The sequence below is a fragment of the Pristiophorus japonicus genome, chromosome 6 (genome assembly GCF_044704955.1).
Source record: "Pristiophorus japonicus isolate sPriJap1 chromosome 6, sPriJap1.hap1, whole genome shotgun sequence".
NCBI lineage: Eukaryota > Metazoa > Chordata > Chondrichthyes > Pristiophoridae > Pristiophorus > Pristiophorus japonicus.
The window spans coordinates 46,900,893-46,914,628 of NC_091982.1; the positions used below are offsets into that span (position 1 = coordinate 46,900,893).

The following is a 13,736-nucleotide window of genomic DNA, read 5'->3' on the forward strand; positions in this document are numbered from 1 at the left end:
AAATAAGGGCATTACATTTGCAGTTTTCCAATCTGCTGGGACCTCCCCAGAATCTAGGGAATTTTGGTAAATTACAACCAATGCATCCACTATTCCTGCCACTACTTCTCTTAAGACCCTAGGGTGCAAGCAGAAGTAAGGACCCTAGGAGAAGTAAAACCAGCGTTGCCTCCGCAAGATCGTGCAAATCTATTGGCAGGATAGACGCACCAATGTCAGTGTTCTCACTCAGGCCACCATCCCCAGCATCGAAGCATTGACCACGCTCGATCAGCTCCATTGGGTGGGCCACATCGTCCGCATGCCTGACACGAGACTCCCAAAGCAAGCGCTCTATGCGGAGCTTCGACACGACAAGTGAGCCCCAGGTGGGCAATGGAAACGCTTCAAGGACACTCTCAAAGCCTCCTTGATAAAGTGCAACACCCCCAACAACTCCTGGGAATCCCTGGCCCAGACCGCCCAAAGTGGAAGAGCATCTGGGAAGGCACTGAGCACCTCAAGTCCCATCACCGAGAACAAGCAGAAACCAAGCGTAGACAGTGGAAGGAGCATGCGTCAACCCAGGCTTCCCACCCACCCGTTCCTTCAACCACTGTCTGCCCCACCTGTGACAGAGACTGTAGGTCCTGCATTAGACTCATTAGTCACCTGAGGACTCACTTTTAGAGTGAAGCAAATCATCCTCGACTCTGAGGGATTGCCTATGATGATGATGATATAATCAGGGATGCTCAAGAGGGCAGAATTTGAGGAGCACAGACATCTCGTGAGATTGTGAGGCTGAAAGAGATTACAGAAATAAGGAGGGGTGAGACCATGGAGGGATTTGTAAACAAGGATGAGAATTTTGAAATTGAGGTGTTGCTTAACCGGGAGCCAATGTAGGTCAGCGAGCACAGGGGTGATGGGTGATCATGACTTGGTGTGAGTTAGGACACGGGATGCCGAGTTTTGGATAACCTCAAGTTTACATAGTGTAGAATGTAGGAGGCCAGCCAGGAGTGCATTGGAGTAGTCAAGTCTAGAGGTAACAAAGGCATGAATGAGAGTTTCAGCAGCAGATGATCTGAGGCAGGGGTGGAGGCGGGCAATGTTATGGAGGTGGAAATAGGCGGTTTTAGTTATGCCATGGGTATGTGGCCAGAAGCTCATTTCAGGGTCAAATATGATGCCTAGTTTGCAAACAGTCTGGTTTAGCCTCAAATAGATGCTAGGGAGAGGGATGGAGTCAATAGTTAGAGAATGCAGTTTGTGACGGGGACCAAAGACAATGGCTTCGGTCTTCCCAATATTTAATTAGAGAACATTTCTGCTCATCCAGTACTGGATGTCGGACAAGCAGTCTGACAATTAAGAGACTATGGAGGGGTTGAGAGAACTGGTGGAGAGGTAGAGCTGGGTAATGTCACCGTACATGTGGAAACTGACTCCGTGTTTTTGGATGATGTCGCCAAGCGGCAGCATCTAGATGAGAAACAGGAGGGGGCCAAGGATGGATCCTTGGGGGGCACCAGAGGTAACGATGCGGGGCGGGAAGAGAAGCCATTGCAGGAGATTTTCTGGCTACAATTAGATCGATAGGAACGGAACCAGGCGAGTGTAGTCCCACTCAGCTGGATGATGGAGGTGAGGCATTGGAGTAGGATGAAGTGGTCAACTATGTCAAAGGATGCAGACAGGTCCAGGAGGACGAGGACAGATAGTTTGCCTTTGTCACAGTCACAAAGGATGTCATTTGTGACTTTGATGAGAGCCGCTTAAATACTGTTGCAGGGTCGGAAACCAGATTGAAGGGATTCAAACACTGAGTTCTAGGAAAGATGGGCATGGATTTGGGAGGCGACAAAACGTTCAAGGACTTTGGAAAGGAAAGAGAGAACCATGAACAATGTCGCTAACATGGGAGCCAAAAAAGGAAGTTGGGTGATCAACAATTTAGTGGGAATAAGAACATAACATAAGAAATAGGAGCAGGAATAGGCCTTATGGCCCCTCAAGCCTGCTCCGCCATTTAATATGATCATGGCTGATCCGATCATGGACTCAGGTCCACTTCCCTGCCCGCTCTCCATAACCCCTTATTCCCTTATTGTTTAAGAAACTGTCTATTTCTGTCTTAAATATATTCAATGTCCCACCTTCCACAGCTCTCTGAGGCAGTGAATTCCACAGATCCACAACCCTCTGAGAGAAAAAAATTCTCCTTATCTCAGTTTTAAATGGGCGGCCCCTTATTCTAAGATCATGCCCTCTAGTTTGAGTCTCTCCCATCAGTGGAAACATCCTCTCTGCATCCACCTTGTCAAGCCCCCTCATAATCTTATACGTTTCGATAAGATCACCTCTCATTCTTCTGAATTCCAATGAGTAGAGGCCCAACCTCCTCAATACGGTCAAGGGAGCAGGAAGTGGGTCTCATGGACAAGATGAGCATGGAGAGGGCAAGAGCGGAAATCAGAGAGAAACTGGAGAAAGATGCGAGATTAGGGCTAGGGCAGCGGGGAGCCTCAGTTGAAGTTTGGTCCGGTGGGCTAGGGGGAAGGAAGGGAACTCGCAGAGGCAGCTGATCGGATGGTCTCAATCTTTGATACAAAGAAGTCCATGAGCTCCTCACACTTGTTGTTGGAGGTGAGTGTGGTGGAGACAGTAGAGAGGGGTTTAAGGAGATGGCTACCAGTAGAGAATAGTAGCCAGGTGTTATCTTTGCATTCCAGAATGATCCTGGAATAGTGAGCAGTTTTTGCAGACAAGAGTAGGAGCTGATAATGTTTTATGTGGTCGAACCGGATCTGGTGGTGAATAGCTAAACCAGCTGTCTGCCACATCCATTCAAGTCTGCACCCTTTGGACTTAAGAGAGCGAAGATGAGGGCTGTACTGGGGGAATGGCCAGGAAAGGAGCGAGTAATGGTTTTAATAGGGACAAGGGCGTCAAAGGTGGTGGTGAGAGTGTGGTTGAGCAGAAATGTCATGGTGAAAGGAGGGCCAAAGGCTGGACAATTTGGAGTTGATAAGTGCAGTTGTAAGAGAGTTTGGAGTTTTTTCCAGGGGCGGATGCAGAAGGAAGTAGGGTTGGATTGGGGAAGGGGGATGTGGGTGGAGAGCGATACAAGGAAATGGTCAGAGATGGCCTTATTTGTAATTGACATGGTAGGAATAGCGAAGCCATGAGAAATGGCAAGGTGAAGGGGGTGGCTGTGAATATGGGTTGAGGAATTCACATGGAGGGAGAGATTAAGGGAGGACAGGAGGGTAGTGAACTCAGAGGAGAGAGAGCATGATGAACTGAGATGGATGTTGAAATCACCGAGGATGAGAAGTCACTTGGTGCAGAGGCTGAGGAAGGAAAGCAGTGAAGATACATCCGTGATAATATTTTTATCATACTTGGGTGGGCAGCAAAGAACGAGAATTTTAAATGAGAGGTGAGAGGGGTGGAATAAGGTGAGATGTTCAAAGGAGAAGAAAGTGCCGGAGGAGGAAGGGGACAGACCAAGGTGTGATTTGGTGAAGAGAACCACACCACCACCACGGCGGTCTGAGCGGGGCAAGTGGTGGAAGGAATGGCCAGGCAGGGGGGCTTCGTTTAAAGGTGAGGTATCATCATCCCTTAGCCAAATTTCCGTCAAGGCCATAATGTCGATGTAATCATCCACGAAAAGCTGATGGATGGCAAGGGCCTTGATCGCAAGTGAATGGACATTCATGCAAAAAGACTCAGTGTGCTCTTGTCTTCTCAACAAGTTACCTTGCACCAACATCTGCTCGGTTATAGGATGTGAGAATGTTGCATCTTTGCCTGAGACTTCGAGGGCTGAGGAAACAGACATCCTTGATTCTGATGATGATTCATAGACATGCATTCCTTTTCAGCCCCTAACTTTTTTTTACATCTATTTTGTTTTTTCAGTACTTCTGTCTTTTAAAAAAAATCAGTACTATTCTTTTATTATTATAATTATATGGTTGACAAATGAGTGCGCATGTCCGTCTGAAATGTCAATAAGTATGTATGAAATAAATGGTTGCTATGGTAGATTTCTTTCTTAGCAACGGATATGAAAACAAAACGTAGATTTATTTATAACTACATCATATGATGCGTCCAGACCTCAAGTGTCCTCAGTGTTACTTCTTTTTACTAATTTACCAAAAGTTCACAGGGTTTAGCATAATATATTAGTTAGCCAATCCTCTATCCATGCTAACAGAGAACAGAGAGTCGGGATAAATGGTTCATTCTTGGGTTGGCAATCAGTAACTAATGGGGTGCCGCAGGGATCAGTGTTGGGACCCCAACTAATAGCAATCTATATTAATGACTTGGATGAAGGGCCAAGTGTAACGTAGCCAAGTTTTCTGATGATACAAAGATGGGAGGAGATGCAATGTGTGAGGAGGACACAACAAACATGCAAAAGGACACAGGCTAAGTGAGTGGGCAAAAATTTGGCAGGTGGAGTATAATGTTGGAAAGTGTGAGATTATGCACTTTGGCAGAAAAAAAAATTGAAGAGCAAGTTATTATTTAAATGGAGAAAAATTGCAAAGTGCTGCAGTACAGCGGGACCTGGGGATCCTGGTGCATGAAACACAAAAGGTTAGCATGCAGGTACAGCAAGTGGTCAGGACGGCCAATGGAATCTTGGCCTTTATTGCAAAGGGGATGGAGTATAAAAGCAGGGAAGTCTTGCTACAGTTATACAGGGTATTGTTGAGGCCACACCTGGAATACTGCATGCAGTTTTGGTTTCCATTTTAAGAAAGGATATACTTGCTTTGGAGGCAGGTCAGAGAAGGTTCACTAGATTGATTCCAGGGATGAGGGGGTTGACTTATGAGGAAAGGTTGAGTAGGTTGGGCCTCTATTCATTGGAATTCAGAAGAATGAGGGGTGATCTTATTGAGACGTATAAGATTATGAGGGGGCTTGACAGGGTGGATGTAGAGAGGATGTTTCCACTGATGGGGGAGACTCGAACTAGAGGACATGATCTTAGAATAATGGGCCGTCCATTTAAAACAGAGATGAGGAGAAATTTCTTCTCTCAGATTGTAAATCTGTGGAATTCACTGCCTCAGGGAGCTGTGGAAGCTGGGTCATTGAATAAATTTAAGACAGAAATAGACAGTTTCTTAAACAATAAGGGAATAAGGGATTATGGGGAGCGGGCAGGTAAGTGGACCTGAGTCCATGATCGAACCAGCCATGATCGTATTAAATGGTGGAGAGGCTCAAAGGGCCGTATGGCCTACTCCTGCTTCTATTTCTTATGTTAAGGGTCTAGATCACTCGCGGCACATCCGCCAATGGTAGAGCAAAGTGGCAGTGGTGGCACTGAGTTCAGGCGGGGGCGGGGTGGGGGAGGGGGGTAGAGTTTGTAGGAAACATGTTGAATATTATATTGTGGAACATAAGTTTGTAACTGTATCACAAATGACAAAATTAAACTGCAGCATTAAAATCACACCTTAGATACCTTTATAATTTTGATATTGGTTTAATTTTACATGGGACTTTTATTACGTTTTGGCCAATTCTAATGCCAGCATGGACAATTGCAACCACTAGAGGCCCGTTATACTACTGGCAGACCTGAATTACACTGCTGGCTCCAGTGTCACTCTAGCCCAGTGACAACGAAGCTATGCTCATCGCTGATTAAAGTCAAATGCTCAGAGAGCCAATGGGAGTGCAGCACTCTTAATCGATAAAAGTTTAGTTTAGAATGATTTTACATCTGGCTTCGCATCAGCTGGAAAAGTCAAGCTCCTGGAGATGATACCGCTGCTCCTAGCATTGGTGCAGATTTGGGTTACATCATCAACCTGACTCTTAAGTTACAGTACATTAATAAACTTCATGTTCTTGATATGTTATATTGTCTATACAATCCAATTAATGATTGTGATGCTATTGCATCAGAATCTTTGGGGTAGAATAATTACTAGGAAATGATATGGGCAGTGTATTATCTATAGATATAGATCTAACTGATCAAACATGATGTTGTTCACAGTCACAGGCAGTCAGGGGTTTGGACCACATTTATGACCATAAGCTGTTGAGATAGAGCTGGGCATTTTTTATTTATTCATTCACGGGGTGTCGCCGGCAAGGCCAGCATTTATTGTCTATCCCTAATTGCCCTGGAGAAGGTGGTGGTGAGCCACCTTCTTGAATAGCATTGAATGGCTTGACAGGTTCGTGGAGAGAAATCTAGAGCACAGGGTCTAGATAGCTAGAGGCACATCCACCAGGGGTAGAGAAAAGCACCAGTGGTGGTGCAGAGTTCAGGCGGGGCTCGGGAGGGGTTAGAGTTTGGAGGAAACATATTGAATGGCTTGCTCAGCCATTTCAGAGGGCAGTTAAGAGTCAACCACATTGCTGTAGGTCTAGAGTCGCATATAGGCCCAGATCAGGTAAGGGCAGTAGATTTCCTTCCCGAAAGGATATTAGTGAATCAGATGGGTTTTTACAACAATTCGATAGTTTCATGGTCACCATTACTGATACTAGCCTTTTTGTTCCAAATGTATTTAATTGAATTTAAATTCCCCAGCTGCCGTGGTGAGATTTGAACTCTTGTCTCCTGATCATTAGTCGAGACCTCTGGATTACTGTCCCTTAAAGGGCATTGTTCACGTGCTCGCTGCTGGGAGATGATCTAAATACGTATGTCTGAGATCAGTCAGAGGCTAATTGCAGCGAGATATTTCTGTAGTTTGGCAGCTGCTTGTAAATCCCTGGTTCCTACTCGTGTAGAGGGCAGGTTTTCAGGAAAGACAGCAGGAAGTGACTGACTCGTATCCACAGTTTTCTTTAAGGTTGTTCAGTTGAAGTTGTAATTTCTGTAGTGTGAACCTGTTCGAAGCCTGTAACATATGAAGAGCTGAAATAATTCAATAGGCCACAAGAGGGCAGACCTCTCAACCTTGACATTTGAAACACTTTCCAGAGTGTGTGTTGCATCATACTTACAGATACAACACTTTAGCTTTTTTGTTTGATTTTTTTTTGACATGCTACACTGTAGTTATTCTTCTTGCCACTAACAGTAGGATTAGTCAGAAAGTACATTGAAAATGTTTTTACCAAAGGTGGTAAATGTAGAAAAAATACATTTAAAATCAGATTCTGTCACTTACCATGAATCTAACTGTACATGAAGTAGGTTAGTCAAAAGGGGTTTTGTGGTGATTGGAATGGACGTGTATCACATGATTACTTTTATTGACTGAACAACTGGAAAAGTCAATCATTTCTAAATTTAATTGGGTCCTAAAAGAAAGCATCCCTTAATGATTTAATGTTGTCTTCAGTCTTTTGTTGTGCTGCGTGAGCCGTTCTCAGTTTTGCACAGGTTGGGACACTAGAGGAATTTATTCTGTCCTGCTATTCTTACATGTTCTACTCCGTCAGATAATGTTTTTGGTATCAGGTCTAGTGAGGGACCAATGTATTTTTAAGCAGTTCACAATGCAAGGGGTGCATTACACAGACACTTGTAAAATGACTCATTTCAATATAAAACTTTTATTTTCCTCAGAAAACAGTGAACCACTCAGTCTAGAAATTTCAGGCAAAAATCTAAGATGTCGAATAATTATTGAATGTCTGAGAAATTTAAGTGGGATAAAACTGTAAACTTTTCATTCAAGTTTTAAGTGCAAGTTTAACACTTTATAATTTTACATTTATTTTTAGCTATAATGATTTGATACAAGGGAAACTTTACAGAAATATATTTTCAGTGGTGCTGTACCGAAATCAAAGTCAAACAAAATCAGATTTTATCTTCAAATAAATCTTTTTAGTTATTCAGTAAATTAAGAGGAGAGGGATTACTCTGCTAAATGTTTACACCTTATCGATAGAGCAGTCATGCTAATAATACAAGTCTTTCAGATACCTGGCAGAGAAAGCAAGTCACCAGATACTGTACCATTGTCTATATCTTGCACAAAGGAACCCTCATCTCACATTATTCTTGAATATTAAGTGTGAAGAAAATCCTGCCAGAAAATCGGTCTTGAAAGATGTCATTTTTGATGCCAGGCCCATTTACTTTGCATTGAATGAGGACGTCAGTGTTCTTCTTCATATTTTCATATTGCATTGCCACCACTGGGATTGAGTAATTTACCTAGAATTGTTAAAAGACAAAACTGATTAATGTTTCACCTCTTTCAAAAAGATAAGATCTGGCATGATGTGCTACATTGTAGTTATCCCTCTTTCCAGTAACAGTAGGATTAGTCAGAAACACATTGAAAATGTTTTTACCAAAGATGGTAAATGTAAGAAAAATACATTTAAAATCTGATTCTGTCACTTATCATGAATCTAACTAAGTAGATTAGTCACCAGGGACTTAATGTTGGACCATTAGATTTGGGAAAGCACAGGACAACAAATTTAGAAATAATTTTGATCTAAAGTTGCATAATGTATAATTTCCAGGTCAGTTTCATGGAATTCATCATGTGACATTGATCCAAGCTCTTCTTCAGTATCATGAGTAATTTGATTTTCATTTTAAACACTTTCACTTTCCCAATCCCAAATTTTAAAAATATGAGCAACATATCATTAATTTCTGTTCATCTTCATCTGTAACGATTTGCATACAGCATGAAAAATAATTAACCATTTTACTTAAGTTGTGGCAGATTTACAGGTTGCTATAATTTCAGCATCAACTCGATATTGAGCCAGAATTGTCACAACAAAATGAGGATGCTTTCAATGTCACTATCAGTCCACATTGTTGGAGATCTGGTTTAATATACTGGTAATGGATTGCATACGTGAACCAATACCAATTCGGTCACTCATCAGGGTTGATCTTATTAGCATTTAAAATTCTCATCATTGTTTTGAAATCCGTCCATGGCCTTGCCCCTCCCTATCTCTGTAACCTCCTCTAGCCCCACAACTCTCAGATCTCTGCGCTCCTCTAATTCTGGCCTCTGCTCATCTCGGATTTTAATTGTTTCAGCTTGCAAGGCCCTAAGCTCTGGAATTCCCTCACTAACCATCTATGCCTCTCTACCTCTCTTTCCTCCTTTAAGACACTCTTTAAAACCTACCTCTTTGACCAAGCGAGAGGCATTATTTCCCCTGGCTGGAGAGTCGAGAACTAGGGGGCATGGTCTCAGGATAAGGAGTTGGCCATTTAAGACCGAGATGAGGAGCAATTTCTTCACTCAGAGGGTTGTGAATCTTTGGAATTCTCTACCCCAAAGGGCAGCGGATGCTTAGTCATTGAGTATATTGAAAGCTGAGATAGATACATTTTTGGGCTCTAGAGGAATCAATGGATATGGAGATCGGGCGGGAAAGTGGAGTTGAGGCTGAAGATCAGCCATGATCTTATTGAATGGCGGAGCAAACTCGAGGGACTGGATGGCCAACTCCTGCTCCAAATTCTTATGTTAAGCTTTTGGTCATCTGCCCTAATATCTTCTTATGTGGCTCGGCGTCAAATTTTGTTTGATAACACTCCTGTGAAGCGCCTTGGGATGTTTTAGTCCATTAAAGGTAGCATATAAATGCAAGTTGTTGTTGTAGCCATGCCCTGTTTACTGATTTTTTAAATCATGTGTACTATAAGATTTATATAAATGACTTTTTAGATAGTGTTCCCTTGCAACCTCCACCACCTAGAAGGACAAGGACAGCAGACATATGGGAACACCATCACCAGCAAGTTCCCCTCCAGTCACACACCATGCTGACTTGGAGGTATATCGCCGTTCCTTCATCGTCGCTGGCTCAAGAGCCTGGAACTCCCTCCCTGACAGCACTGTAGGAATACCGTCACCACACAGACTGCAGCGGTTCAAAAAGGTGACTCACCACCCCCTTCTCAAGGGCAAGTAGGGATGGGCAATAAATGCCGGCTTTGCCAGTGACGCCCATATTCCAGGAACAATTTTATTTTTTGAAGTACCACTGTGAAAGTGATATTAAGGCAAGCTATTTCAACAATGACCTCTCATTTTGAAATATCAGCTATTATTCTGCCTGTGAATAAGTAGAATAGGAGTTGCAAGCAATCTCTTTCACCCTTATTATTTCAACAGGTAATCATTTTGATCATGCAATCGTATCGCTAATCTTTGGTTGAATCTGTAATATTCTGCTGTCTGTAACCAAGTACCTGTAATTACGATTCATTCTGTGTCAAAGCCTAGAATCGTAATGTTGGGTGGAAGATGAAAAATCAATATAGCAGTAAATATTATCATGAATCTCTCATTTCAAAAAAACATTGATAATCACCTGCTGAATTAGAAAGAATTTAATCCACTTACATGTGTCAGTTTGCCATAATAAGGAAAGTACATGAGATCAAAGGTTCCATTATTTGGGTAGAAGTGAATTATAGCATTATTCTTCTTTTCTTTCTGAAAAGAGCAAGAGCATATTTATATTATTTTAATGGTATTTTCAAGGGTCTGTTAAGAACAGAGAAGACTTTCCTTACTGAAGGTTTAGTGTAGACAAAATTTATTAGTCATCTTGAAGTATCATAGACTAGAAGCATTATGCTCTCTAATAGCTAGGAATGTTAGAGTCTATAAAGAATTCCAAAGTAGGAGTTCTAATATCTTTCTCAATTGATGTTCAAACTCCACTACAATACAGATTAACCATGTGTTGGGGAAGTCCGGAACCAGGGGTCACAGTCTAAAGATAAGGGGTAAGCCATATAGGACCAAGATGAGGAGAAACTTTTTCATCCAGAGAGTTGTGAACCTGTGGAATTCTCTGTCACAGAAAGTTGTTGAGTCCAGTTCGTTGGACATATTGAAAAGGGAGTTAGATGTGGCCCTTACGGCTAAAGGGATCAGGGGATATGGAGAGAAAGCAGGGATTGGGTACTGAGGTTGCATGATTAGCCATGATCATATTGAATGGCGGTGCAGGCTCGAAGGGCCGACTGGCCTGCTCCTGCACCTATTTTCTATGTTTCTATCTAATTGAATGGCGGAACAGGCTCGAGGGGCTGAATGGCCTCCTCCTGTTCCTAAGTTCCACTACAGTCAATGGTTAAATTCCTCTAGTTCTTACCAGACTGTTAAATAAATATATTTGCTTCAGCTTAGACTACGGAAGACATTGTGTAGAAATTACACGTCCTAGGCAATGTAGAAAGATTAGGTAGAATCCCAACACGTTTCACAGTGTTTGGCTTGTAAAGTTGAGGCTTTTTAGTTTCTAATTCATTTATGCTTGAGATGGGCTGCAATTGAGATCAATAAGTGATGAGTATCTTTTGAAATTAACCCTCCATCGGGGCAGCCATGTTGTTAATGGTAGCTTTGGGGTGATGGGGTGGGGGAGTTAAATTACTAGGACAACGAACAGGGAAAAATGAGCTAAAGGCTACTCACCACTTGAAGACTATGATTTTATTTAAGTACTTAAATGAACTTAATTTGTCTAAACTATTAATTGACGGAAGGTTCGAGAACCAGAGAACACAGAGTTAAGGTGATTGGCAAAAGAACCAAAGGCAATACGTGAAAAATCTTTTTTACGCAGTGAGTGGTTAGGATCTGGAATGCCATTCCTTGAAGTGTAGTGGAGGCAGATTCAATCGTGGCTTTCAAAGGGGAATTGGATAAGTACCGGGAGGAAAATAAATTGCAGGGTTATGGGGAAAGGGCGGGGAAATGGGGCTAGTTGAGGTACTCTTGCAGAGAGCCGGCATGAGCTCGGCGGGCCGAATGGCCTCCTTCCGGGCTGTAACCATTCTATGATTCTATTAATGGTAACCAGAAAGAAAGTTGCTACTGAGGAATAGGGTGCATCTTTAGTATAGATGAGGTTAGTGGCTTGGGAAGTGTTCAACTGTCCACCCCGTCCCCTAAACAAGGGAGGAGCCATTAAAAAAAGAATAAACGGTGAAGCATCGCAGCTATTGGCTCTGAAATGCCACAAGGGTTTTCCCGGTCTGCTGCCGTAACTTCAGCAGAACGCACATAAAACCAACTAAAAATGTTTGTTTATACCATTCTCCTGGGGGTTTCTGCCAGTCTCCTGGCAGAGTTACACCAGGGCACTATATGAACCCCCATGGAATTTCCAGGCCAACGGAGGCAGAGATGTACAGATGTCTCTTGCATACTGGCAAGGTGCTTTTATATTTCAGTTGGTCATACTTGGGAGAGTAGCTTGTTCCTGAGGATTGTTGAGTAAATTTTCCAACTCATGAGGAAGTTGTTAAAGCTTTGCGAGTAGTGGTATACTAGTATAGAGATCACAAAGAAACCTACAGATGAGGGAGGCCTATCTAGCTTGTCCTTCAACAATGCAGGGAAACTATGAGCTTTCTTGGTATTTATCAAATTCAACGATGCATTGCAAATTTGAATACTTTTCCATTTTGGGCACTTAATGTCATCACCCAATCAGACATAGCAGAGCCAGATCCAGAGTAAACCTTTCCTGCATACCACCCTAGCAATGTGCCTTAAACCCAACCTTAGATCACCCACTACTGCACAAGAAGCACATCCCACACAGCCATTCTTATGCTCTTTAGTTAGATTGAGCATTCATTGTCCAATTTGGACAGCTTTGTGTTGCAGGACAGGCCAAACTGATACCAAGTTGAGACCGCCCAAACTAATTTCTCACATAACAATGACAGGAAGTAGAGAGAGGATGTTTTCATCCAATTAGCCTGTGCCGCATTCAGACCCAGTTTCCAGAGGCACAAGGACAGTGTGCTAACCTATTGCATCACCTAATCCCTCAGGACAAATTAAAGATAGTAAATAAAGCTCCAAGTGTTTTGTTCAACTGAAGCAACAGCAAAAGAGACAAAGCACAACATGTAAGATTTATGAAGGTCTCAACAGACTGAACCCAGTTACAGCATCTAACCAGGCCATATATCAAAGCTTGGACTTCTTCCCAGTTGGGGGAAGCTTTAAAAGAAGTGTTCCTCAGTATAGTACGTCCATTTAAAAATAGTAACATGCTGTATTTTAGGCTTCAACGCATGGGGCCTAGAATCCTTTCACAAGCATAACCTTTTGGAAACAGAGATTGTCGGTTGTTCAGAAATAAAAGAAATAAAAGTACATTATTTAAACAAGACCGAGAGGTCGATGGCAAAGGAAAAGGGTCTACATCCAAACTGGTAACCGCTTTTTTTTTACAGTTAGTCGGGGAAAGTGTTTACTTACTACTCATGATTGAGAAGAGATTTACATTTGGAAAACAAATGAACTTCTTGCAGCCAGTTTTTTTTTGTGAGTTGATCATTTTAAGTGTAATCACATGTGTGGTCTTTTCACTAATGGGCACTGCAGTAACAGTTCTAATGACTAATCTAGTTACAGAGAAACAAATTCAAAGATCTAAGCTCTGTTCCCACAAATCATTGACACTTGCAGCACAACATTAATGACATGCACTGCATTTACATTCACTGTGGTAACTCAAAGCCAAGTTGATGCAAGTTTATGAGTTGTCAAATGTAACAGATAAGTGATGGCGATGGCTGTAGCAATGGGTTAGCCAGTGGCAAAATGCTTGGAAGAACTACGACATACGGAATGGATTCCTTATTGAGGACCCCACATTACAACCTGAAGGATCAAACCTTCCTCGCAAACAGTGGACAACCATCAACCGCCTCAGAACCGGTCACGGTCGATGCAGCCTCCTTCTCCATAGGTGGAAGATTAAAGCATTCCCATTATGCGACTGTG

At 42.5% G+C, this 13,736-nt stretch overlaps 1 protein-coding gene across 2 annotated transcripts in view; it reads right to left on the bottom strand.

The window, feature by feature from the left end:
- Positions 1 to 7,562: 7,562 nt before the first annotated feature.
- Positions 7,563 to 13,736, bottom strand: part of atp1b4 (ATPase Na+/K+ transporting subunit beta 4) — a 116,356-nt gene continuing 110,182 nt past the window's right edge. The window contains exons 7-8 of one of the 2 annotated variants that reach the window (XM_070882045.1): positions 10,323 to 10,415; positions 7,563 to 8,149 (exon numbers count right to left, since the gene is read on the bottom strand). In XM_070882045.1, the coding sequence (XP_070738146.1) occupies positions 7,988 to 8,149; positions 10,323 to 10,415 (255 nt within the window). In that variant the 3' untranslated portion in view covers positions 7,563 to 7,987. The remainder of the gene's footprint in view (positions 8,150 to 10,322; positions 10,416 to 13,736) is intronic. The other variant, XM_070882044.1, reaches the window with a different exon arrangement.